The sequence below is a fragment of the Asterias amurensis genome, chromosome 1 (assembly GCF_032118995.1).
Source record: "Asterias amurensis chromosome 1, ASM3211899v1".
Taxonomy (NCBI): Eukaryota; Metazoa; Echinodermata; class Asteroidea; order Forcipulatida; family Asteriidae; genus Asterias; species Asterias amurensis.
The window spans coordinates 7834785-7861826 of NC_092648.1; the positions used below are offsets into that span (position 1 = coordinate 7834785).

Sequence of the window (27042 nt, forward strand, 5' to 3'; positions counted from 1 at the left end):
AATGAACAATATTTTGATTTATTCTGGGGGAAATCTGTGCTGGGCAGCACCATGTATTTTTGCTCGAAAAGTGCTGGGCGAAAAGTTCCATGAGAGCTGTACATGTACTTGTACATCATGAATTTATTGAATTTACATCACAAGTATGTGTACAGCTACATGTACATGTACATCAACCGGTATCTTTGATCAAAAAGTGAAAAATATTAATATCTTGTGGACAAGAAAAGTGGTGTTTGAAAACACAAATACCCTGCAAGCCAGTCCGTTTCTTGACATTGGACACATGTAGAACGAGTGTTTTTTTTTTTCACAAATAATCTTAGCCAGAGTGTAGAATGTTGTGCTGCAGATACTCTGCCATGTACATTGTAGGTTGGAAAAACCAATGGGTGAAAACACTCATACACACTACACTACCCCCCCCCCCCCCTTCAAACTGCTACTCTTTCTGCATTACATTTTCAAAAGGAGATTTAATCACTGTCAAAGTGGGTTGGGTAGATGAGTTGAGAAGGATAGGTGAGGAGGGGTGAGGGAAGACGGAGGGGATGGTATGTTGGGAAGGCAACATTTCTTTTATTTTAACCGTATTACATGTACATGTAACCTTGACATTTGGCCTAGGGTGCAAAAGCAATAGGCTTCTTGGGGATCCCAAGACCAATCCACTTAGACCAATCCACAATCAAAGTTTGGAGTTGATATGACAAGTACTTCGTGAGAAATCGGTCAGAAAACATTTCCTCTGTTTCAGCCATAATGACAATTTTTTTGGCCTATACATGTAGTCCAAAAAGGACAAACCTCTGGGGGTAGATCCCAAGACCAATGCCTATATACATGTACATGTAGTTCAACATCGACAAACCTCTGGGGGTGGGGGTAGGGGATCCCAAGATCAATCCACAAACAAAGACCAATCAACAAACCAAGTTTGGAGTTGATATGACAGGTATTTCTTGAGATACTGCTCAAGACCAATTCCGAACTGACTCCGTGGCAGTACAGTTATTACGATCCTGTAAGCTAAAGTAGTAGTCCAGTCAAATTTCTATACCATCCGCCCTGGTAATAGTTATAAAGCAGGACAGTTCTTTTCAGAACTGAGAAGTCTCCCGAACCTCCGATTTTCTATTCCACGGCAGTAGAGTAAAGCAAGACAGTTCCCTAAGAACAACTCTACCTGGCAAGTAGATATACACACATGGTGTTACCGCAAACCAAATATATATAAAATGTTTCTTATTCTGTACATCAATCATTTCCCCACTACTTTTATTTCAATTGTTTCAAATTACTGTCGCCAATAAAACTTTTTGGACCTCATTTTGGTCATTAACCAAGTCTACAGAGCTAAGACAGGCCTTATTTAAATTAAATTAATAACTCATCGATTTTTTGTTTTGTTTTATTCCTTCTCTTCAGATGCCACATTTGTGGTACAATACTCATTGTTATTTAACCATTAATATAACAAGTGACCACTCATTGTTTGTTCTCCCACTTTTGTCCACTAGTCGTCATATGTTTTGAACACTCAAAAAGCAAACCCAGAAACTCTGCCCAATGGATCCTCTTTGCAATTTATACATTGAAGATCATGTATTAAGTGTTTCAAAACACAAAGTTTTTTTGTTTAAGGGCCTGTCACACCATGGCGTATCCCCTGTTTGTATGCCAATATACATAAGTTGCTCGTAAGTCTGTGGTACGTTAGACATTCGTTGACATTACACTGAAATACACTGAGGTACAGTACCGATTGAAAATACGTGGATGCTGCGCGATAGGTTTGGCACGATAGAAATGCCTGGCGCAATAAATTGTTGCGCCGCCTATCGCGCTGGTTTTATTGCGCAAGACAACGAAATGCGAAAACAGCCGTTGGCAATTAGTCGCATAGGCGGTACTCTTTCGCGAAAATCTCCACACGGCAATCTCCACGTGAAAAATGCTGGACCATTCTCCTTGCATGGTTGCGTGAATGCTTGAGATGTGATTCAATTTTGTTCCCAGCTGAAAGCAACCACAGTTTACATTCTATTACAGCTTTACTTGGAAGGAAACAGCCGGTTTGATTTGAAGAACTTTTTACTGAAAAGAAGTTTGAAACTTCAGCAGTATCACAAAGGAAATGTTGCTTATAGACAGCAAACTCCAAATGAATCAATACACCAAATTTCTATAGTGTCACTTTTATATAAAGCTACCGCCCCCTCCATCTGGTGCTGGTCTTAAACTAACCCAATAGGCAACCGACTACGTCTTTATTTGGAAGGAGACAGCCGGTTTTATTGGACGAGCTTGTTTCAGAAACAAGTATGAAAAGCTAGCGGCATCACATAGGAAGTGTAGACATCCTCTTTTGCCACTGGCCCCAGTGAATTAAATTCCCATCAATGGGAATGTCGGATCCCCAAAAGACCACACTTTTAAAGGAACATGTTGCCTTGGATCGGACGAGTTGGTCTTTAAAAAGCGTTTGTAACCGTTTGTTATAAAATGCATGATTAGAAAGATGTTGTAAAAGTAGAATAAAATGTTCCACACAAACATGCCTCAAAATTGCACGGTTTTCCTTCTACATCGTCGGATAACACGGTCCACCATTTATGGGAGTCAAATTTGTTACTCCCATAAATGGCCGACCGTGTTAGTTCGCAAAGTAAAAGGAAAACCACGCAATTTCGAGGCAAATTTGTGTGGATCATTGTATTCTACTTTTAAAACATCTTTCTAACCATATTCATTTTATAACAAACGATTACAAATGCTTTTTATAGACCAACTCGTCCGATCCTAGGCAACTTGTTCCTTTAAGCAAAGTTCCTTAAATATTTTACCAGCGGCATCTCAAAGGAACCGTTGAACAATGGAGCTGTCACTCATCTTCTTGAAGGGTGTGCATTTTTTTTTGGCCGGGATAAATTTATAGTGGGGGGTTTGGCCCTGTGAGTTTTTTCAATTATGTGCTATAAAAAGGAAAGATAAACTTGCTTTAACATAGTTCTTCATGTTGACATTATTATTGGGACTCTGAAAAAATTTTTTAAAAATTGTTGAGTTACTGAGAAAAGTATTGATGGATGACATCAAGCAAGTAAGATGACATATCAATTAATCCGCAGTAATGACACCCTAAACTTTCGGTATGACCTTCCAGATCTATTTTTATATTTGGATGACGAAATTCGAAAGTAGGATGTTGTCTTACAGAACAAAGTAGAATGTCATCTTCCAGATGCCGTTCAAATTAAATTCATGTTTGGTAAGATTGGACCCATATAATTTAGTCAAGGGAGTCGAACCAATACAAAACTTTTATAACATCAAAATAATTTGAATTTAAATATAACTCTTGTAACCATAAGTAAAATTAAAAAAATAATTAAACAAAAATGTCAATAAAAAAAGTTATGAAAAGTAACATTGTTTTTAGGAGGCAGGCAAAAATGTTCAACCACGTGATTTTGGGGATTTTTTAGTTTGTTTTCAACAGCAAGGTAAGAAACTTTCCAACAGTTTTCTTTTCAAAATCAATAAGCTGGACTCTAACTTATGTACTTTTTGTAATAGCCAGGAGGCGACTCTTATTCATTTGTTTTGCTCATGTGCCGCTACAATTTCTTTTTGGACAGCAGTTGCTTCATGGATTAATTACAAGACTAAGCGTAACATTATCCTTGACCATGAAACATTTTTATTTGGCAAAACAGACTTTATTAATTTGCCGTTTTCATATCTACAAAATGAAAATGTCCAAGAACAAACCATCCTTCAAAACAGAACTCAAAAAGTATTATGCCATGAAAAAATTTATTTCCACCTGCAACAGTAAGTTGGCCAGTTTCTATCATAAATGGGATCACTATTCTGTTCTTTTCCAAGATTAATGCTCTAAGGGTTATCTCTCTTTAAATACGCTGTGTCTTGCTTTCACTAATAGTATACCGTATGTTTGTTTTGACGATCTGATGCACTTTTTTTATCCCCCGGGATATAAAAAAAAAAAAAAAAAAAAAAAAAAAAAAAACAACTTTCCAACACTTATGGGCCTTGCCGCGTAACCCCAAATGACAGAATTCAGATCCACAGAATCAGTCAATTACGTCTTTATTTTGACGGAATTGGCAGATTTATTTGAAGCTTAACAATCAAGAAATTCCAACTGCAGCGGCATCACATAGGAATCATTTTTATTTGGAGACTAAGCACTTTACCCTAACCCCCCCCCCCACCACCGTCATTTCATTTGAACCCGGTTCAACATCCAAAAAAGGTGTCACTTACTATATGAGGAAACAATAGCGGGGACTCTTTTAAGACGTACACATGTGCAAAAGATTCTTTGGGGATTAATTTTAGGGAAAACTGAAAAGTTAATGGAGAACAACTTCCTAAAAAAAAAGGCCCTAATTCAAATATTAAAATGATCTCAATTCCCATAGGTCTTAGCATTTAAGAGAAAAATTATTGAAACGAAAGTTTGATTTACATGTAAGTAATATCATTTAAAGACAATACCGAAACAGTGTTTGAAACGCTCAGACTGACGGAGACTATTAATCTCTCAACTCATCTCATTATTTGTGGAATAAATTCAATGGCCCTGATTAAAGATGAAATTTTAATTAAGTAATTAATTTAATTTTCCAACAAGTTTCATTGAAGGTTTCCTGGTTTATCAATAAAAACAATTCTGAGGAACGTCCACTGTTTTGTGGAGAAATACTAATGTTTAAAATTCTCCTTGTTTTAGAGGTTACGGTTACATAGGAGCAGGAAAAAAACCCATCACAAATTCAACTTGAGGCATGAGGCATGTCGGCATGAGGCATATGTTGAATAAGAAAAAACAGATATGTACTCGGATTACTTAATAATTATTGATGCTACACGAAAATAAGTTTTTGTTTTAAAAAGTTATAACTGCCAAGAAGAAAAAGAGACCACATCAAATTTGTTCAAGCCTGCAATATTCTTGAAAAATTATGGTAGAATGATCAGTTACAACACAAAGGTAACTTTAACAATACAACCGCATGCGTCGCATCAAAATTTTCGCCGCAACGGAATCATTTAGGGTAGTTAAACAATATTTAAGTTCCACATACACATTAAGGCAGGGTAAAAACTTCGCAATCAAATTGTTTTTGAGCCGCACATAATACTTGAACAAAACAGTATGCAATGAACCGAAAGCCAGTTGGTCAAAGACTCCTTAAAGTGGCCGTGCTCATATGCACCATCCTCTGACAATGGCAACACTGTTGCTAGGCGGGGTAAGAAACTTTCCAAAGCTTACGGGCCTAGCCGCGACAATTATTTCATAAAGAAAGCGGTAAGCCCCAAATGACAGAAGTCCGATCCACAGAATCAACCAATACATCTTTATTTTGACGGAATCGGCAGATTTAATTGAAGGCTTTACAATAAAGAAATTCCGCATTCCAGCGACATCACAAAGGAATAGTATTTCTCTGAAGATGGACCTTGTTACCCTTCCCCAGGTTTGAACACGGTGAACATCAGAAAAAGTGTCAATCACTTGAGGAAAATATAGCTATTCTTGAAAAGTTATGGTAGATTGATCAGTTACAATACAAAGGTTTTTGTAATATTACAATCGCATGCGTCACAGCGGCAACGCTCCGTAGCAGCACACTGTTGCTGGAATCGGTAAATACAAAAATACTTCCAAACATACGTGTGCAGGGTAAAAACCATTAGCAGCCAAATTGTTTTTCGACGCTACATATTGATTGACATCCATTTCGGTCGGAAAAACCTTATTAAAAACTAAACCAAAACTCACAATTTGTTGTACAATGTACATCTTGCTATGTGTGTCGCGCCAAAACCTTAAAGGGATGATCCGCAGGCCGCACGCACAGAGTAGGAATTTCGGAATTTAGAAAGCGGCTGATCGGATGGCCTTCGCGTGCAGTTTTCAAAACGAAAAAAAACCAAAACATTTTTGGACGATCTTATCCCCAAATGTTGGCCGTAAATGATACTTTTTTCATCAAAAACCACTTTCATGAATTAGTGATTAGCCGTTTCGTCGTTAATAACTTTGTTTGCAATAAACTCATCGAGATTTAACGATCAGCAATGCACAGAATTTGCAAAATGAACACAATGCCTCCCTGGACATCCGACGTCCCCCAACGAGGATCCTTGCTGATGCAGATACATTGCATCGACAGACGGACGTAACGTGTGTGTGTGTGTAGTAATGTATCCACCGGCCGGGATGTCGCTGCATGCACATTAGTATGCACGTACATGCTCAATCTCGAGATTGCACAACATGTGGAGACATGTGGGCACCGTATTGAGCGATGTTCGCCGATGGGTTGCGCTACGCCCTCGCATTTGCACTGCCTGGAAATGCGCTAAAATTTCAAATTATGTTAAGGTACTTACCTGACATATAATTGAAATTATATGAAGCCGTAGGACGAGAGACTCACCCTGTATTATGTTCCATTTAATACGGTCTGAACAACCCTTTGAATAAAATGGAAAGTTCCTCCATTCATAAAAATGCAAATGAGCCCATGCCCTAGCACATAAACACCTCTCCAAACCATGAAGCATGTCTCTTTGTAGGTGTAAGTGAAGGTAAGTAGCTGGCTGAGGTAGACTCATGGGTGGGCAAGAAGAAGATAATCTGAGATGCAGAAGGAGGGTGTGCGAGTCTCTCCTCCTACGGCTTCATGTCCTTACCCTGTCCTCGGGCAGGCTTTGTCCTCTAAAGATATACTTCCAAGGCTTTCACCACACAGAGTTTACTGTCGGGGGGATAATGTGTTAAAATCACTTTTCTTGGCAATCTTGCTGGCTGCAGAGCACTTCGTTGGTTTCACCAGGGTAAACACAAAAGCTGTTTTTGTTTTTTGCATAAACTGCAAGTCCAAAGCGATTAAGGAAGAACAGCGTCCCGCCGTAACAAGTGCAACCAGCATAGCTGTTTACAAGGTCAGAAGCCTTAAACTTAGCTCTCTATTCCGAGGGAGTGAAAGGATGTACCATAGGACCTTCCCGGTATCCCATGTTGTACAATATTTAGGCTGCGGTGGACGAATGTTGAAGATTCCTTTGAAAAATCTTGAAACCAGGGAATCTTGACCAACCGGAGCTCCTTCCACCGGAACATGAGCTGAAGAAATTGCTGATCTATAAACATTGATCGTTCGATATTGTAGTCCTTGCTGGAAACGACTGTGCAAGAACTCAAGGATGTCAGCTAGAGGTGCTCGAACAGGATCAACTTGGTGTAGAACACACCAGCGACTCCATCGGTTCCATGCTGAATTGAACTGGGCATTAGTGCCATGGCGCCAGGATGATAGGATGACGGAGGACACTTGCTGTGAAATACCTCTTTCTGATAAGGATTGCCCGATAGCTTCCATGCAGCTACATGTAACTGCAAGGTTTTCCACATTGGATGATATTGGTTGTTGTGACACAACCTCAGTAGCTCCAATTGTTGAGGCAATAAGACCGGAGTTCTCACTGTGAGTTCTAACAGACGTGGGTACCAGGGTTGCGTTTTCCACACAGGGGCTATCAGAAGAACTGTGGCCTCTTCTGCAAGGACCTTTTGAAGACATCTTGCGAGAAGTGCAAATGGGGGAAACAAGTAAACCTCTAGGTTTCCCCAGTTGATGGTGAATGCGTCCACTCTCCAGGCTAGAGGGTCGGGTAGCCATGGCACGAATTGTGGAAGTTGTGTGTTGAGGCGGGATGCAAACAGATCTATTGATGGGCAGACACCCATCACCCGTGTCACTTTTCTGAAGATTTCGGGAAGAAGGTGCCATTCTGTTCTGTCGTTGAACATGCGAGACAGTTTGTCGGCTTCCATGTTTTCTACCCCTGGCAGATATTCTGCTGTTAGTGTCATGTGTTTGGCTAAACACCATGTCCAAATCTGTACTGCTAGGCTTGATATCTCATGAGAGTGAGTGCCCCCTTTGTGATTGATATACGACAGGGCTGTCATGTTGTCTACCTGCACCCGGATGTGGATGTCCCGTCTCTGACTCACTAAGGACTTGAGGGCATAAAACACTGCCAGCAATTCGAGATGGTTGATGTGTAGAGATTGTTCCTGTACTGACCATCTGCCCTTGCACTGCAGCTTCCCTAGTCAGGCACCCCAACCCTGGAGTGATGCGTCTGTCTGAATTGTCAGATCTGGAGTTGGGTTGAGAAGGGTTTGACCATTCCACACTCTGATGCAGCTTATCCAAGTTTCCAGTTCCACTCGAGAGGCCGGGGAAAGTATCAACTCGGACTCGTACGAGTTTTCTCTGTGTAGGGCAATCACCTTGTCCTGTTGTAGGCTTCGGTAGAACAGCGGTGCCGGAAAGACTGCCTGAATGCTCGAGGATAGGCGGCCGAGTAGTCGTGCAAGATCCCTCACCGTCAACTTTTTTGCTTAAAGAATGCTTAGGCAATGTTCTACAATCTTGTTTACATTCTCCCCTGGCAGTTTGCGGCAGAAACATCATGACTAACCTGGTCAATAACTCCAGATTCCCAAGCGACGGGTTCGGAAGAGCTAGGGAAGATGCAGGAGAAGCAGCGGGGTATACTGCTGTCGCTGATTTTGTGGCCATTGGGCTGTCATAGGTTGTCCATATTGTCCGAACATGAACAGATTCATCCCACCGTAAGACGGGTACATGGGCGGCGCCATGTTGGTATACTGCCCTATAGCGTCAGCAGGAAAATTCCACTGTTGTTGAGCGGTCCCTGCCATGATGTTTCCGGTTGGAGGGGCCATGGACGGAGAATGCCGTTGGGAAGAAGGGCAAGGCGACCCTTTCTCTGGCTCAAGGTTCTGTAACTGTGCCTTAGCACGTTCTCCTCCCGCCCAAGGCAAGGCGGGGTCAGCTTCTTTACTTCGCTCGTCGACCCAAGGCGAGGTCGGAGCAGAAGAAATTGTAGCAGGTTTCTTGTTTTTCTCCCCAGCAGCAGGCGGAGGAGCCGTCTTACTGGATGTTATTGTTTTCTTGGTCGTAGAAGACATGGTGTACAGGAAACGTCAAAACTTTGTTGTTAAATGTAGTAAGAAGTAGTAAGGTAACGTACATAAAACTATAAGGACTAGGAGTGCGTGAATAACACGTGCGCGCAGACTGTACCACTAAGAACAAAGACATGCTTCAATGGTTAGGAGAGGTATTTATGTGCTGGGACATGGGCTCATTTGCATTTTTATGAATGGAGGAACTTTCCATTTTATTTAAAGGGTGGTTCAGACCATATTAAATGGAACATAATACAGGGTGAGTCTGACGACTAGGCTGAAATATAATTCCCACGTGACTGTGCGGATCCCAAGCATGCCCAGACACGTTGAGTCTTTTCTCAATGCGTATATTGCTGGTTCGCGTAATTTTTACCAATAGAGGGCGTTTAACCTCACGCTATTACATTGTTCCAAAACGCCCTCTAGCGTTCAATGTTTCTTGTATTTGTTGTCACACGCACAGTAACAATGGCTATAGGCGTGATGTCTGCTTTTGTGCTGCGTGATTAAATTTACAGACCTCGGAACGTTTGTGTTTTTGGGCTATTTTTCTGTGTCATTTTGAGAAATTTTCGAGTCTGAACTTGGACATCGTTGATTTTACAGGCAAGTTTCATGCAAGGGCAAACATGATTTTAACAACCGTTCCTACCAAAAGTTTTGAAGCAATAAATATTTAAATAAAATAAAATGTGTTTTCGTCCCTAATTTTTTTTGGGTCTAAAAAGAGGCAAATACAAAAATAAATTATTACCCCATCCTTTTAAAATACGTTCAGCCTAAAGCACACTTCAGAGATCATTGTTCTCTACAATAAAAACCCTCAAAGCTTACCGCACAATAGCGGTTGGGTGAATTACGTTTGTATGAAGTTATTGACTGTCAATCGTTTTCGGAACGAATACCGGGCCACACAGAAAAACGTTTGTACAACGCCGACGTCTGTTGGACCGAAAGCTAGACGCATTGCGGCATTAGTGGAATAAAAGCACGGTCATGGGGAATAAAAACGTTGTCACACAGCATTGTTGGAATAATTGGACCGTCTGGGGGATTGCGGCATTGTTCAAACGAAAATACGGTCTCAGTGTCTGAATAGCCTCGTTTGACCGCATTATTGAGTAAGGATTCTTCACACAAAGATCGTTGATTTGAACTGGACATGAAGGTATTTTTTATTTCACGCAGTGATCATTAAAAAAAAATCAATCGTCAGCAGATAAGGCGCGCCGAAAGATAAGACGCATCAATGTTTTTTGGGTCTAAAAAGTCAGATAAGACGCGTCTTATCCGCAGGAAAATACGGTACATCATGTTTTAACATTTGTTTACGATAGCATTTCTGATGCTGTAGTTTTGAAGTCGGTTTTGGCTTGTCAGGTCTGTTTGTCCTTTTTGGGGCAGGGCGGGCAATAATTTTAGCAGCAGGGCAGCCAATTCTTTGGCAGGGCCGCCTAAATTTTAGGAGGGCGGCCCACACTCCCAAAAACATATGTGTGGAGAACACTGTTATTGAATACTGAACTCTGAACTCTCGCACACATCTTTGCTTTTCAGTCTTATGTTGTCACTGAAGTGTGGATTTATGACAGACTACAATCTCAAAATTAAACGAAACTAAAAGTTAAAGTTTCATGGAGACCCTATCTAGTTGTGATGAACACTCTCATATGGTGCAATGTCATGTGATCCCTTTCGTGTTCATATCAAACTTCAACTTCTGGTATTGTTCAATTTTGAGATTTTGTTTAAAACAGCTTCAACCAAGATATCATACCTTGACTGTAGATGCACTGTGCTGTCTGGGGGTCAATACATCTCTCGACTGTAAAATTTGTACATCTTCCGGCACTAACTGGTTAAAAGGAGTTGGGAACCTCCTCCAGAGATTCATCCCAAGGAGGTCATCAGGGAAACTTAAGAAGAATGACTCTAAGGACTATTCTCAATAAGCCTTTTTGAGGTATGACGGACGTGAAAGGGGTGAAAACACAAATTTACCCAAACCTTAGTGTTGTAGCCTTGTGGTCGACATATCTCAAAAAGTTTTAAAAGTCTTTTTTATACAGCAGTACAAAAGGTATCCACATTAGGTATTCAAATACCATGAATACACAATGTTAAATTAATATCTTACCCCCTGTGAACAGAGAGAGTTGAATTCATTCATAAGTGAAGGCCAATGTTGTGGCCATTCTCTTTTGATCATTTCCACCATGATGCGAGACAAGCCATCTTTGATACACATTTGTTCTTGAAGAAGATCCTCTGTTCCCTGAAAAATATTTACAAGAATATAATTAGACTAGCAATAAAAAATAAACAGGTTTTCAATTAAAACAGAAAATAAACTTATCTAAAATGATACTGCAAGGAATCAGAATGTTTAACCTTACTCTGATCCTAGGGACTAATTTAAAGTGATGATTGTACAAACAGTAACGGTAACGGCAACGGCAACGGCAACGGGAACGGCAATGGCAACGGGAACGGCAACGGCAACGGGAACGGCAACGGCAACGGGAACAGGAACGGGAACGGGAACGGGAACGGGAACGGGAACGGGAACGGGAATAGTAATAGTAGTAATACATGTAGTAGTAATAGTAGTAATAGTAGTAATAGTAGTAGTAGTAATAATAATAATAATAATAACAATAACAATAACAATAACAATAACAATAACAATAACAATAACAATAACAATAACAATAACAATAACAATAACAATAACAATAACAATAACAATAACAATAACAATAACAATAACAATAACAATAACAATAGTAATAGTAATAATAATAATAATAATAATAATAATAATAATAATAATAATAATAATAATAATAATAATAATAATAATAATAATAATAATAATAATATTCACAATATATAAGCTTGTATGGTGACTTAAATGTAAAAAAACAAAATAATAGTGGCTTCTTATATCAGGGTTCGAAATTAGCGGTCGCCAAATGCGAGTGAAAATAGCGCCGGGCGAGTCAAAACCTTTTCTCTAGCACTCGCCCGCCGGGTGAGTCAAATAATTGTTCCTTTTCACATATAAATGAGGGTACAGTGGCAAAACCCCAAAAGAAACTTTTACTAAAGCTAGTAAAATAGTAAGTTTGACAAGACTAGACATTTTCTAGATCTAATTTGGACGCGATCGGGATCGACCAAAGTCCATTCTAACCAACATTCCACATGCTGTGATTGGCCGTTAAAGGAAAACGTTGCCTTGGATCGGACGAGTTGGTCAAAACAAAAGCGTTTGTAACCGTTTGTTATAAAATGCATATGGTTGGAAAGATGTTTTGAAAGTAGAATACAATGATCCACACAAGTTTGCCTCGAAATTGCGTGGTGTTCCTTCTACTGTGCGAACTAACATGGTCGGGCCATTTATGGGAGTCAAAATTTTGACCCCCATAAATGGCTGACGTGGTAGTCGACGAAGTAAAAGGAAAATCCCCCCCCACAGTAGTGTGGATGGGGTCTACGAACGAATACTTACCGGTAGAGTCGAATTACTAATTTGCATATTCCCTATGCCGCGAGGCAGAATGCTAAGACTTTTACACACAATAGCGCCCTCCACCGTCCTACCCACAACGGCCCCGCGACATGCCCGTCACGGAGTTGTCCTCTTTTCGATGAGCCCCACTAAATGTAAGCACCCAAGGACCGAGTATGTGGGGAAGGAGGGAGGGATACTCTACCGGTAAGTATTCGTTCGTAGACCCCATCCACACTACTGTGGGGGGGGAGTCTACTTCACTCTACTTACCGGTAGAGTCGAATTACTAATTTGCATAGACTCGCACCGAGGAAAGGCGGTGGGTATACGCAGTGCTACTGCATGTCTTAAGTGGGGGGGGGCGTAGGACCCCGGCGCGCTCAAAATTCAGAGAACGCTTCGCGGCCGCTAGGCCCGATAGTGGTCCATGCCCAAAACGTACAGGGGGTATCGTCCCACGGGTGAACAAAACATTATAAGTATTGTTAGCACTGTATTACCGTGGAAAAACTCACCTAAACACGTGACTGCCGAGGCGGAGCTTGTCCTGGCTTTGCAGCTCGGCTGGCCGCCTGTAAAACCGCTCTACCCGCTCTCCCATCCACCTGTAGAACGTCCTTCAGGTAGCAGTCAGAGAACGTGGACGGGCTCTTCCAGGAGGCCGCCCCTGTAATATCACTCATGGAGACCCCTTTAAAGAAAGCCCATGAGGCCGACACTCCCCGTACTTCGTGGGCATGAACTGGACCATCGGACGCTGGCCATCCGCCCGGCACCGAGCGGATGGCTGTGACTATCCAACGCGCGATTGTATCGCGGGACGCTGGTCGGAATGGTGGAACTGTGGACACGAACAGCTGTTCGTGGCCGGTTCGGATTGACTTTGTGTGATCGATGTACCACTTTAGGGCCCGTACCGGGCACCAAAGCTTGTCCCCCGCGACCGCCGAAAAGGTTTTAAGGTCGGGAACAAAAATATCCGGGGGTTCGAAAGCACTGGATTGATTTTTGGCTAAAAACCCCGCCGCAGGGACCAGGCGGACACCTCCGGGTTCCCACCGGATGTGCCCCGCCGCCACCGTAAGGGAGTGCAGCTCGCTACGTCGGCGAGACGTAGCGACCGCTAACAAAAAGGCCACTTTGATCGTTAGATGTAGTAGCGTGGCCCCACTCAGTGGCTCGAAAGGGGGTTTTGTTAGTGCTGACAGCACGCTAAAGAGGTCCCAGGATGGGACCAGTTTGCGCACCGGGGGACGGGTGACAAACATCCCCTTATAGTCAGCTGTCCAATCGCCTGGTTATCTGAAACTGTCGAGCCGTCGGTGAATCCTCCGTGGACTGCAGTAATGGCCGAACGGTAATTTTTCACCGTGGCCATTGCCAGTCCGCTATCAAAAAGATATAGGAGGAAATCCCCGACTTCCTCTACAGAAGTATTGGCGGGATGAATAGCTCGCCGCCTACACCATTTAAAGAAATGGCGTAGTCGGCAGTCATAAACTCTTCGGGTTGAGGCCCTTCGGGACTGGGCGGCAACTTCCGCAGCCCGTCTCGAAAGGCCCGCTGCTCTGAGGGATCTTGTGATAGCACCCAGCACGTCAGGTGCAGGTCCCTCGGAGTCGGATGCACTATTCTGGACCCGGGCTGGTATATGAGGTCCGGGCGCTGTGGGAGAACTACCGGCCTGTGTACCAGGAGCCTGACCAGCCGTGGAAACCAGGGCTGTCGGGGCCAAAAAGGGGCGATCAGGAGAACTTTGCAGTGATCCTGCTCGATCCTTGTCAGCACCCGTGAAATGAGGGAGATGGGCGGGTAGGCGTATGCCAACAGCCCCTCCCATCGTATAGTCAGAGCGTCGATCCGCCATGCCCCGGGGTCGGGGCCCCTGGCGCAGTAGATCGGCAGTTGATTGTTCATCCGAGAGGCGAACAGATCCACATGAGGTCGGTCGATAAGCAGGAAGAGCGACTGGGCCACACAGGGGCGGAGGGACCATTCTGTCGGGACGATCCAGCCCCGGGAAAGAGCGTCGGCCGTGACATTCTCCTTCCCCGAGATGTACACCGCCGACAGGGCGATCCCCTGCTGTATGCACCAGTGGATCAGGTCCCACGCCAGTGCACACAGCCGGGCCGACCGGGTGCCCCCCTGGTGATTGATATACGCTACCACTGTAGCGTTGTCGGAGCGCACCAGGACGGCCTGCCCCACTAGCTTTGCCCGGAAATGCTGGAGGGCATTCCGGACCGCCAGCATTTCCAGGACATTGATGTGGGTCGAGTGGTGTTCCGGGCCCCACAGCCCCGCTATCTGGCGGGGGTCGAGGGTCGCCCCCCAGCCGTACAGAGACGCGTCGGTGACGACGGTCGCTGATGGTCGGGGCGGGCGGAACACCCGACCACGTGTAAGGTTGGCGTCCTCCACCCACCATTGAAGGTGGGGGGTCAGCCACGGCGTGGTAGGCACCGGGAGGTTGACCGAATGACGGCTGGGCCGAAAGTAGGAGAGGAGATGGAGCTGGATAGGTCTCATCCTCAGCCTGCAGAAATCTACTAGGTCTACCATGCTGGCCATAAGACCGAGTAACTTGAGCCAGGCTACCGCTGGCGCCACCGTAGCCCCCAGGAAAAGGGCCACGCACTGCTGTAAGTTCTGTACCCGTTCCGCCGAAGGGCGGGCTAGCCCCCTCTGAAGGTCGAGAGCCGCACCGAGAAAGGTGGGCACCTGAGAGGGGATCGGGTGCGATTTCTCGGAGTTGATGAGGAACCCCAGGCTGGACGTGAGGCGCCAAGTAAGTGTAAGCGCCGCGTCCGTTGCCTCCCGCGATCGGCCCACAATCAGCCAATCGTCGAGGTATTGAAAAATCAACAGTCCTCGTCTCCGAAGTGCTGCCCCGATCGCCCGTACCACTCGGGTGAAAACCCGAGGGGAGGTCGACAGCCCAAAGGGGAGCACCCCAAATTCGTATAGCGTTCCGTTGTAGAGGAAGCGCAGGAATTTGCGGTGTTCGGCCCTGATGGGGACATGGAGGTAAGCGTCCCGAAGGTCCAAGCTCGCCCCCCATGCGGGCGTTTCGATTGATTCGAGGATTGCCCGCAGCGTTTCCATGCGGAAGCGCTTTGGGCGGATAAATCGGTTTAGGGGCTTTAAATTCAGGATCGGCCGCCAAGCGTCCGCCTCCTTCTTGGGAACTAAGAAGAAAGTGGACATGAACCCCGTCCGTGTCCCCTGGTCGGGGACAACGCGTATTGCCCGCTTGAGGAGAAGGGAACTGATCTCCCCTTCGAGGGCACGGCGCTTGAGAGGGTCGGACGGGGTGGGCGTTGGCCGAACCAGCATGTCCAACGGGGGGGTCCTCGTGAACTCGAGTGCGTAGCCGTACTCGATCGTCTCGAGGACCCATCTGTCGGACGTGATCTGAGCCCAGGACCCCAAAAATTCCTGAAGGCGGCCTCCCACGGGTCCGTCGGCGGGAGGTCGCCTGGAGACCGGGAGGTCACTTCCGCCACGCCCCGGGATACCGGGGGGCGGACGCACGAAAACCACGGCCCGGCTGGGCCCGCTGTTGGCCTTGGGCCGGCGTGCGTGCGTTCGGTGGTCCTTGGTTCCCACGAAAACCGCCACGGGCGGGTCTCTGTGGGCGCCTACGTGGAATCACAAAGGAGGCTTGTTTGCCTTTCCTTGCCGCCGGTACAGAGGTCCGCGGCTTCCTTAAGTTGATTTTATCCGTGGCCTTGAGGCGTCTGGCTTCGGCCTCCATGGACTCCTGGAATTTCCCTGCAAACAGGTCTCGTCCCGTTAGGGGGAGCGCATCAAGTCGTTTGCGAGCCCCGACGGACGGGAGGAACAGAGCGTCTAGGACGTTTGCCCTACGTGCAGATGTTGCTAGGGTTGAAACCCTCGTAAACTGGTCTAGGACCGTGCGCAGGCCATTATCCAGGCAGTGGAGGGCCGCCACCATCATGTCCGCTGGGATTGCCGAGTCCTCGTCGCCGGCAAGCGTGAGGTACTCGGACAGAAGGAGCAAAAAAGACGATGTTCGCATGCCAAAGCGTGATGCTGAGTCTATCTTCCTGGCTGCTTCTTCCAACTTCCCCCGCGCCTTGTCGGCGAAGGGAAGTTTAGAAGAGGTTGCCCCCCTGTCTGCGGTCAGCTTGTCTGCCGCCGAGTCCGGCAGGACTGGGGTCGAGAAATATTTATCGAAATCCCCGGGGGGAAATCGGTAATATAAATCCGCCCGCTTGGGGTAGGCCGTCCAAGAGGATGCCGACATGATGCCTTCGATGCGGTCAGCGCATACCCGGTCTAGCGGCATCGCCGGGAAAACATTCCCACTCCTCGGAGCGGGGCCAGTCCTTCTCTTAAAAGACCGTCGTTCCTCGGGGGCGTCCCCCGCTTCCTCGGCGGGGAGACCTAACACCCGGGCCATGTCCCTTTGAACAAGGCGCAATTCAGTTTCGGCAATCGAAAGCCGTTGAACTGCCGTGGTCAACTCGTCCTCTTCCGGGGACGAGTCGCCGGACCCGGGGGGGTCGGATACACTCACTGATTGTTGACCCAAAGGCAGGGCTGTGTCTAACAAATCATGGTGTTCTGCATCCCGATCGGATACAAAGGATCCAGAGGGTTGTATGCTAATCCCCGTCTGGGACTGTGGACGTGCACCCGTGCGAGACCGCACATCACCCTGTTCCATCACACCCCATGCAACCTCCTGTGTGGTGACCGTGGGACGGTGACTGGGAGGGGAGGCCGGTGGCCGGCTGACCGTGCACGGCACGCCGCCTCGATCCTGGCGCACCCAGCCATGACCGGATTGGTCGGGCTGGGTGTACGGTCCCGAAAATTGGGAAAATTCCTGAACCTCGCGCCGGCCGGATATTGAGGCCGCTAAGGTTTGGAAAGCCGTGAGGAATTCGTCTCGGGAGAGCGGCTCGCTACCCCGATGATGCTTCCTATGGCCGTCAGGAGAGGAGTCGTCAGACGACCGAAGATGACGGTCCTTTCTGGACCTCTGCCGCTTATTCGGTACCTGCTCACGGGACGAATCCGAGGCTCTCTCTGAGGAAACTTGAGCGACAGGGATGCCCGAACAACGGGTGAAACCCGAAGACGAGGGCGGGCCCTGTGAGTGGGGTATCCCGGGGGAGTCCCAGGTACCCGACTCCGCACCCATAATCCTTCTCCCCATGGCCAGCGCCCCACAGCCTATGGCGTGGGCAGGTGCCTTGTGGGTCTTAAAACCTCGCAAAAGGCCGTCACCAACCGTCGTGGGGGAATCCACGGTGTCGGTGCGGGCCGGGTATTCTGAGCCGTGCGGAGGGGGGATGCCCTCCGGCTGCAGAGACCCCGAGGCGGTGCTGGGAGAGTGGGCGGTGCGCTTCGGAACGGAGCCACCTTTTGCCCTGCTTCTCTTGGTCGCTGCCCCGGCACCGTTCTTCTTGGCCTTGCCGGGGCGTTTGACCTTCGACTGGGTCGACCCACGCACACTGACCGAAGAGGGGGAGCGGGAAGCAACCCCTCTTTGATCGGTGGGTAATCCGGCCGACGTAGCCGACAGAGGCTGCGTGGGCCGGCTGGAGGGCTGCAAACCGGGCGACGGAGTGTCGCCGGTGCAGCCCCCCGAGAGCTCCGACTGTCCCGGGGAAACGGACGTAACCCCAGTAGCAACAGCCGAAGCCCTCCCCAGTTTCTTAACACTACTCATTATTTATCAACGAAATCAAACTATAGTTTATTTCACAACTCACTACAACAACAACAACTACAACTCTACAATTATCAAGTCTTTATAAGCACTCTTAGCGAGGAAAGGTTTAGTTATAACGGTTGAACTGTGAAACAGATTTAAAACACAACCTCACCCACTCGCGGCTAAGAGAAAAGAGGACGACTCCGTGACGGGCATGTCGCGGGGCGTTATGGGTAGGACGGTGGAGGGCGCTATTGTGTGTAAAAGTCTTAGCATTCTGCCTCGCGGCATAGGGAATATGCAAATTAGTAATTCGACTCTACCGGTAAGTAGAGTGAAGTAGACCCACGCAATTTCGAGTCATGTTTGTGTGGATCATTGTATTCTACTTTTACAACATCTTTCTACCCATTATGCATTTTATAAAAAACGGTTACAAACGCTTTTCAAAGACCAACTCGACCGATCCAAGGCAACGTGTTCCTTTAATGGCTGTGATGTTGATATTCATGATCTTCTTGACTAGACTTCAATGCAGTACACGTTCAGAACAGAGTAAAGAATTGCTGCACGTTGTGCATTACGCCTGCAGACTGTGCACAATGCACAGCCTAGGAGGGATTCTAATAACATGGACAACTTTTGCCGGAGTTCAAAACATGTTTAAAACAACCGATCCTCAAACCACAAATTAATTAAAATGGTTTTTGATGGAAAAGGGATAATTTAAGGCATAAATTAAGAGATAAAATCGCCCAAAAACACAATTCTAAGGACTTCACTACTGTGTTTTTTTTTTTGTTTTTTTTTTTGTTTTTTACGTTTCAAAATTTTGTGTATACATCAATACATGCGGGCGAGTGAAAAAACCTGTCGGCGTTTGAGAATTCTGGTTGACTTGCCCGGCGGCCTATTGAAGGGGAACCCCTTTTATAAAGCGTTCATATCTATCACTCAGTGTTGCTCAAGGCACTTCAACATTCAGTATTTCCTAAATGTGCACTGGAATTGTTAACATGGGTTAAACGACACATGGAACCAACGGCTATAGGTAGCGTCCCATCCAAGAAACGAAGCATCATTGTTACATGTAAGTGTCTTGCTTAAAGACATACATGTAGGTGTCCTGACTGGGACTCGAAACTGCACTCTGCTGATCAGAAACACCAGGGGCCGATTTCTGTAACCGTTTTGATCATCGCAAACGCCGAAATCGATCGCTAAACCCCAAACCCATCACAAATTAGCGATGTTTTGGATAAAGATTTCTCTATAACTTTGAGTATATTCATCGCAAAGATTAATTTAGCAATGACAATCTTGCAAATGACTCGTTAGTGGTCGCTAAGTAAAAGTTCTTCGCAAACTTAGGATACATTGCACCATTTTGTGCTTAATTATTAGCGGTGTACGTCTTGACGTTTAGTTTGTGCTTGAATTAGAGTCAAATGTTGCTACACTTACTCTTCGCGGTATTTTACTGGGAGACTCAGCAGATAGCTGATATCAGTGACACAACTGCTGCTAAGAGAGCTTAAAGAGGAGATACTATATCGGGTTTGATTATTTTAACCATCATGTTTACTAAAAATGTGGACCATAGGCAAATTGACAGTTGCAGCCAATAATCGTCCTTTCTGATTTAATATCATACCACTTTTGAATGAGAACACTTTTGACAATATTAGTTGCCTACTTCAGAAATGAAAAATGTTGTCTCCCTTTTGACTTTCGTACAATGGCAGAAGGCAGTGAAGCTTTAATTGAAACAGACATTTACAGTTGTGGGATAATACATTTTACAAGTTGTAAAAATTCCGTCAACCTCAATGCTAGAATTATATATGCCTACAAAAGGAAGTTTTAAATAAATGAATGCTTACAATTGAAACATCGTCCTCAATATTTGTTAATAGTTTGTTTGCACCAACATGTTTTTTTTGTGATTTGAAAATCACACCCCTGGGGAAAATCCGGGAGTGGGGTTTTCACATGCCCGCAGTTTCAAAATCAGAAGGACTGTTTGAGTAACTTTCAATAGTGTCCAGTGTCTTTTTAAAATAGTTTGTTTGTTTCTTTAATTTCCATTCATACAACAAATAGTTTCAAGATATAAATAAGATACAACATGTACAAGGCAATAAAGAAGAAGCAATGTTTGACTTAAGTTTCAAGTCAGTAAATCATTGCAATCAGGAGTTATGACCATTTAATGTTTTCATTGTTTTAGCTCATTCAACTGAAACCTGTGATAATGAATTTTATCGCGTAAGCGATAACATTGTTTATACTCCGCACATTACTCCCTGTTGGTGTTAGCTCGCATTAGTTAGGGGGAGACTTGTTTCCCAGTCTAGGTTTTTTCCCTACAGTTAGCATTAACACGAGGGCTTGTCGTGTGTGGTATTATGTATGGTAGTGTTAGGTATTCAACAACCAATGGGAGCATTGCTTACATAAGTTTGTGTTGGTTTATTTTTACATGGTTGACCAATTAGAATTGGTCTACTCTTGCAATTGAGTGCCTGAAAGTTTGGCGGGAGCATTATTATTGTCACTTTGTCACAGCTTAATTTTGGAGTAACTTTTCAACCCACCACCTTCCCCTACAGTCCACCAAAACAAGTTTGAAATTGGTAGGCCTAATGCATTCAGTGCTCCGCCAATTTCTTTGTTTTCACAATGGTACATTAGGAAAAAACATTATTACGTTATATTGTCTGTATGTGTGTCTGATGTCCATGGTTGTACTTTGGTTGCTTAATGTAGTGATTCCAATCATTAGGTTGGCATGAGAACGCAAGCCCGGGGCCAACATACGTTCTAATTTTCCCACAGGGTTTTGAGTTTGTGTATCCGGCTACTATCACGATTGGTTCTTCACTTGCAGCTAAATGTTTGTTTGTTGTTTGTGGTTTGTTTAGGTGTTTTGGTTGGCAAAAGGGGTTTGCTGTACAATAGTTATATGTAATGGTAGTTAAAAGAGCAAGTACACATTTTTCTTTTTTTTACGGTTTTGCAGAACAGTAATTAAATGTGTGGAAGATAAGGATACTTAAGGGTTGCCATAAGATTCGAGTCATTTTGTTGTAGTGTTTTTTCTCACTGTCATGGGGGTAATTCAAAAATAGTGTGGCATTGTAGCTAGTATTGTTTTTTTGTCGAAAAATGACAGGTTTAGTTGGGGATCTAAGGTTATGTCGTAAATAACAACAAGTTTTATAGCTTCATTATATCAGCAGTTTAACTTTTAGTACGTACAGGTAATATTCATCTTAAATGAGTATGGGAATTTCATGATGGTGATTCCAAGTGCTACTTTTACCTGTGCCATTGTTCGTGCCAATTGGAAAAATGCAAATGTTTATTACCGTATGTCATATTAAATGACACCATTTAATTTATGTAATGTTAGATTAGAGCCTCTCCGTATCGTTGGGGTATATATATATATGTGTCTCCTCTTCAAGCGTTCCAACTTAGGGGGCGAATCCTAACTTAAAACAAAAGGTACTCTAGTTACTTTTTATAGTGCCCTTCGGTTTTCGTTGGGGCTACAGTCTTTGTCCCCTCAGACTTTCCGCTTTGGGGAACAATTAAAAGTATTTAGTTAGGTTCATATAAGTTGATACTTTTTGTTTGTTCATGTACAACGGTTTGTTATTTGTACTAACAAGGCAATGTGGGTTTGTGTGTTCAACTGCAGAGCTCCGGTAGTGATCTATAACTCTTCCCGGTGTGGCCCTTGTGTGTTCGTTGGTCCCGGGGTGTCATGTTTTGTTGTAGTGGTACAGAGTTTTATGTGGGTATGGAAAAATGAGTCCATGTTATTTAAATTTTGGAAGGGCATATGGTGCCCTTTGGATAGCCCTTAGATTTGTGTTGTGGCTGGACGTGGTAGTCCGCTGGACGTGGTAGTCCATATTTGTTTTGGGGATGCTGGTAGTCCTCAAAGTTTATGTTGTAATGTATTGGTCGATGTGTGTCTGTTTAGCCCTGTGTTTGGTATCCGGCTCATTGCCTACTACTAATCTACTTGACTTAGGGGAACATTTCACAATTTGGTGTGCGAATAAATTCAATGGCTTTTTAGCTGTGGCATAAATCAAGCTACATTTGTTATGTTTTGTCTGTAATGTGGCACTGCTCTGCAGCTCGCCAAAAATCACAATAGTTGTTTTTATGGCCAGGAACTACAAGGTATAGTTTACACATGATGTTATACTTCAACTTTTGCAAAATAATATCATACTCACATTTTGAAAAAGCCTTATCACACTGTCCTTTAGGAATAACTTTTCATCAGGCGTTGTACTGTTCCATCTAAATCTGAATATGTATGAGAAAAAACATGGGTACAAATATTAAATAATTAGATTAACTGTTCACTGTACGCAGCATGGATACACATGTACATGTAGGTATACTTTTTTTTTTTTCGCTACACAACAGGTTACAGTTCATTACCCAGTTCTGAAAAGTGGAATGTGGGACAATTAACCTGTGTGGAAAAACAACACTGTTGCATTGTAGATTTGTTTGAAAAAAATTGTAACAGAAGGTTTTTTTGCGGCACAGCTTATCTTCAGTAATCGTCCAAGAACCGATGTAATCAACCTAGTATGGCCGTAGATAAACCAAAAGTGTATTTTTAAAAAGAAATTATACAAAAACTACGATTTGAACCAGAAGACAAGGTCAAAATGGGGTAATGACAGTTCCTATGACATATCGGTTGTAAGAATCCATCATGTAAATCAAAGTGTTGAATCTTCGGTTTATTCGTATCTAAACTACAAATCACAATGGCGTCGGCACATGCACACACGACCTTTGACCTAATGGTAATTAGACTAGCGCTGCTAGTCGCTCGTAAACACAACATCCGTCCTTTTTAGACAAAATCTCAACTTTTGTAAACAATGGGAAACAACTGGAGATAGCCTAAATTGCTTAACAGTAGCCTACTTTCTGACTTACTACATGTAAGTTTCTGACAAGGCAATTTCTACAACTTGTTTAAAGACTTGATTGGATGCAAATAAAGTTGTTATATCAGTAACATATGCGTACAATATAAACCACATTTTTTTTTAGTTTAAACTTTTAACTTAGCAATATTGAAAACGGTCGTGCATGAATATAGACCAACTGCTTTTTAATACAATGAAAAACTTCAACTTTTAAACAAACTTCAATAAACAAAGAACAATGCTTTCAATGTTTTCAATGTAACTCTCATCTTCAAGTTCAAAGTTCTGTCCAGTTCATTCAGTTTAGAACAAAGTCTTTGTATTTCGGATGCATGCCACACTGTCTTTTGGGTCTGGCGCTGTGTGGGGAAGATTGTTGGTCCACGACAGCTGGGGGGGTCGCGACTGAATTGGTATCTGCCAAACTCTGAGTCGGGGAAACTAAAATCTGTTCAGGGACAGCACTTCCGTGATCCATTTTGGATGGTTGAATGGCAGGGTCAGACAGTGGCATACCCGCGTCATGTGCATTTTGCATAAACTTCTTCACATGGCTAGTGTTTCGCGAATATCTCCTCTCGCAATCTGTCAGACTGCGACTGGCATAGCAGACCGGAACTAAACCGTCGTGTTGTTCCTGGACTAAAACGGCATCCAGTCCTACTGGACTCGCATCAGCTATCACTTTTGTCGGTGCGTTCTTGTCATAGTACGCGAGCGTGGTTGCGTTTGCGAGGCTCTCCTTTAGCGAATTGAAGGCTGTTTGCTGGTGAGGTCCAAATTGAAATGGAATTCCTTTCCTGGTTAGCTTTCGAAGTGGATCTGATACTGTAGCAAAGTTAGGTATGAATCTGCTACTAAACCCAACGAGGCCAAGAAAGCTTCGAATCTCTGAGACGTTTTCCGGTTCGCGAAATTCTGCTACAGCTCTTATGCGCTCTTGTGTAGGACCAATGCCTTTCTCTGATAGTAGGATTCCCATGAATACCAACCGACTCATGTTAAACTGGCACTTGGTTCAAGGTAAGACCTACCTCCTCCAATCTGCGTAACACTGCGAATACTCTGTTATCGTGTGTCTCCTTGTCAGACGCATGAACGATGATGTCATCTGAGATGTTTCCCACACCTTCAAGTCCCGCTAGTGTCTTTGTGATCATGTATTGGTATTGCTCACCGGCAGAGCTAACTCCAAAGAGTAGGCGTTTGTATTGGTAGAGACCGCAATGAGTAACAAAGGTTGTGATCCCTCGCGACTCGCTATCAAGTTCCAACTGGTGATAGCCCCATTTGAGGTCGAGCTTGCTGAAGAACTTTGATCCATTCATTGTCTGCAACAGTTCATCTACTGTCGGTATTGGATGACGACCGCGTATTATCGCGTCATTAGCGCGTCTCATGTCGAGGCATAGTCGTATGTCACCATTCGGTTTTGGCACCGTGACTACTGGATTGACCCAAGGGGTTGGACCATCCACACGCTCAATGATATCAAGATCTTCCAATTCACAAATCTTTTCCTCCACTCTACTGCGTAAATTGAATGGAGTGCGTCTTAGTGGTTGTGCTACTGGCTTTACAGAGGGGTCAATGTGAAGCTTCACTTGTTCAGTTTTGAGCTTACCCCCACCTTTGAACACATCTGGAAATTGCTTATGGAACTGGGTCGAGCCGTTCTTTGTGCGCTCATCAATACTGGCTACCGCTGTGGTGTGTGGAGGACCGTTAGCTGCATCCACTCCAATTTTGAGTACACCCAACTCCATTGCAGTAACTTTGCCAAGTAAGGGAACACCTTTGCCTTTAATGACAATGAATTCAGCTGGTACAGATTTCCCTGATATACTCGCTTCACAGCTGAAGAGACCTTTCAACGATAGGGCTTGGTCATGCGATGGTTCTGAATCAAGATGTTGCTCACCGATTTGGTTGACTGTTGGCTTGGACTTGGTCTTGCAGACTTTAGCAAAATGATCTCTTCCAGAACATTTTTGGCATGTCTGGCCTCTTGCGGGGCACTTGGGATCTCGACCAAAATGCCCAGTTCGACCACACCTGTAACAAGCACCTTTGGTAGTCATGGTAGTGTCTGCGGATTTCACCGATTGGTTTTCCTGTCTCTGATATTTGGATTGTTGGGTCCCTTTCTTAGGCTTGCTTGATTTGTCATGAAGCTTTGGTTTCCTGTCAGACACCATGTTGACAGTAGTGTCAGACTGAGAGGTTTTGCTCTTGACAAACAGTGCAGCCATCTGACTTTCTACCTTTTCACATTTATCAGCTACTTTCATTGCCTTTGCTAAAGTTAGTTCATCCCCTGCTTCCAATAGCTTGCGTCTAACGTAATCAGATTTGCACTTACTCAGCACAGCATCTCTTATCTGGTTGTCTTTTTCACCTCCAAAATCACAGTCTCTAGCCGCTCTCCGAAGTCTGGTTACAAATTGTAATACCGTTTCCCCTTCCTTCTGGACGACTTGGTGAAAAGTCTGCCGTGCAAATGCTGCATTTTTCTGCGGCACAAAGTTTTTATTCAGTGCGGTTTTGGCAGCGTCAAATTCAGTAGCTACGCCCGTGTCCGGTAGTGTCAAGAAAATTTCCTGTACGTCCGGTCCGGCAAGATGGAGCATTAGTGCACGTCGTCGTTACTTCACCTCCGGTGCCCTGGTGGACCCAATAATATGGCCTTTGCCGTCTGCATACAGCTCGAACGACATCAGCCACCTTTCCCATCGTGGTCCAAGGGTTGCTGGCTCCGAAAAACAGTCAAATATGGGGATTACTGTTTTTTCCATGATTTTTCCGGATCCCATCCTCGTCGCCAATGTTGAATCTTCGGTTTATTCGTATCTAAACTACAAATCACAATGGCGTCGGCACATGCACACACAACCTTTGACCTAATGGTAATTAGACTAGCGCTGTTAGTCGCTCGTAAACACAACACAAAGAAATGATTTTTCTGAAATAGTAAACTTTGAATTTTCGTAATTGAAGAATGAACGTTACATGTACATGTCTGTGATGACTTAGTTTAAAAGCATTCAACAATAAATATTAATTTTATACAATGTATTGTTATTTTATAATTAAACTTGCATCACACTTTTTAACAACTCTGTTTCATCACAAATGCGTGACGTTTTTTATGAGATTGGCATCAGGTTTTATTTTGCACCTTGTGGAAGCCCTTTAAAAATTTTGCTTACCCTGCATGAGATGTTGTACACAGATTTGATAATCAACAGCGCCCACTTTTGTTGGACTAAAGAGAGCGCTGTTAGGAATTCCCCCCAAAAAATTTGCGCCATATGAGTTTTACAAATTTTACACTTTGTTTCATTGTAATTTAAACCGACTGACATCATTAGGACGTATTTAGGTCTGTGGTGTCTTGATACTAAGGGTCAACTATCTGTTGAGTTTCAACGTTCAAACTGATCTTAATCTTGAGCTATTCTGTAGATAAGCTCAAAAGTTGTTTTAGGAGGGAAAAATACGAAGGCGAACCTTGACCCAGGGTAACGACCCAGAAATTAAGGTTCTACGATTTTGGCGTTAACTTTTTAAATGTTGCCCAAGTCTTTATCTATCCGATGCCTAAGTATGAACATCATAGCTTCGTTATTCGTTGAGATACAACAACAAGCAAATGGTAATTTTTCAACATTAAAAACCTTAGTCATGACGTCATCATTCCAAAAAGTGGCGGTTTCATCTACTTACTATTGCCTATGTACAAAGCAAGTCTTATGTTTGTACAAGCTTTACTTTTGTTTAAAATTGCTGGAGAAGGTTCAGGGAG

The 27042-nt window shown here is 44.3% G+C and overlaps 1 protein-coding gene and 1 pseudogene across 1 annotated transcript in view; both read right to left on the reverse strand.

Moving 5' to 3' along the window:
* The window catches only part of LOC139944530 (exportin-5-like), a 207142-nt gene that overhangs the window by 125688 nt on the left and 54412 nt on the right, over positions 1–27042 (reverse strand). The window contains exons 3-4 of the mRNA XM_071941578.1: positions 22521–22593; positions 11190–11327 (exon numbers count right to left, since the gene is read on the reverse strand). Coding sequence (XP_071797679.1) covers positions 11190–11327; positions 22521–22593 — 211 coding nt within the window. The remainder of the gene's footprint in view (positions 1–11189; positions 11328–22520; positions 22594–27042) is intronic.
* Positions 8491–9049, reverse strand: LOC139940034 (uncharacterized; annotated as a pseudogene).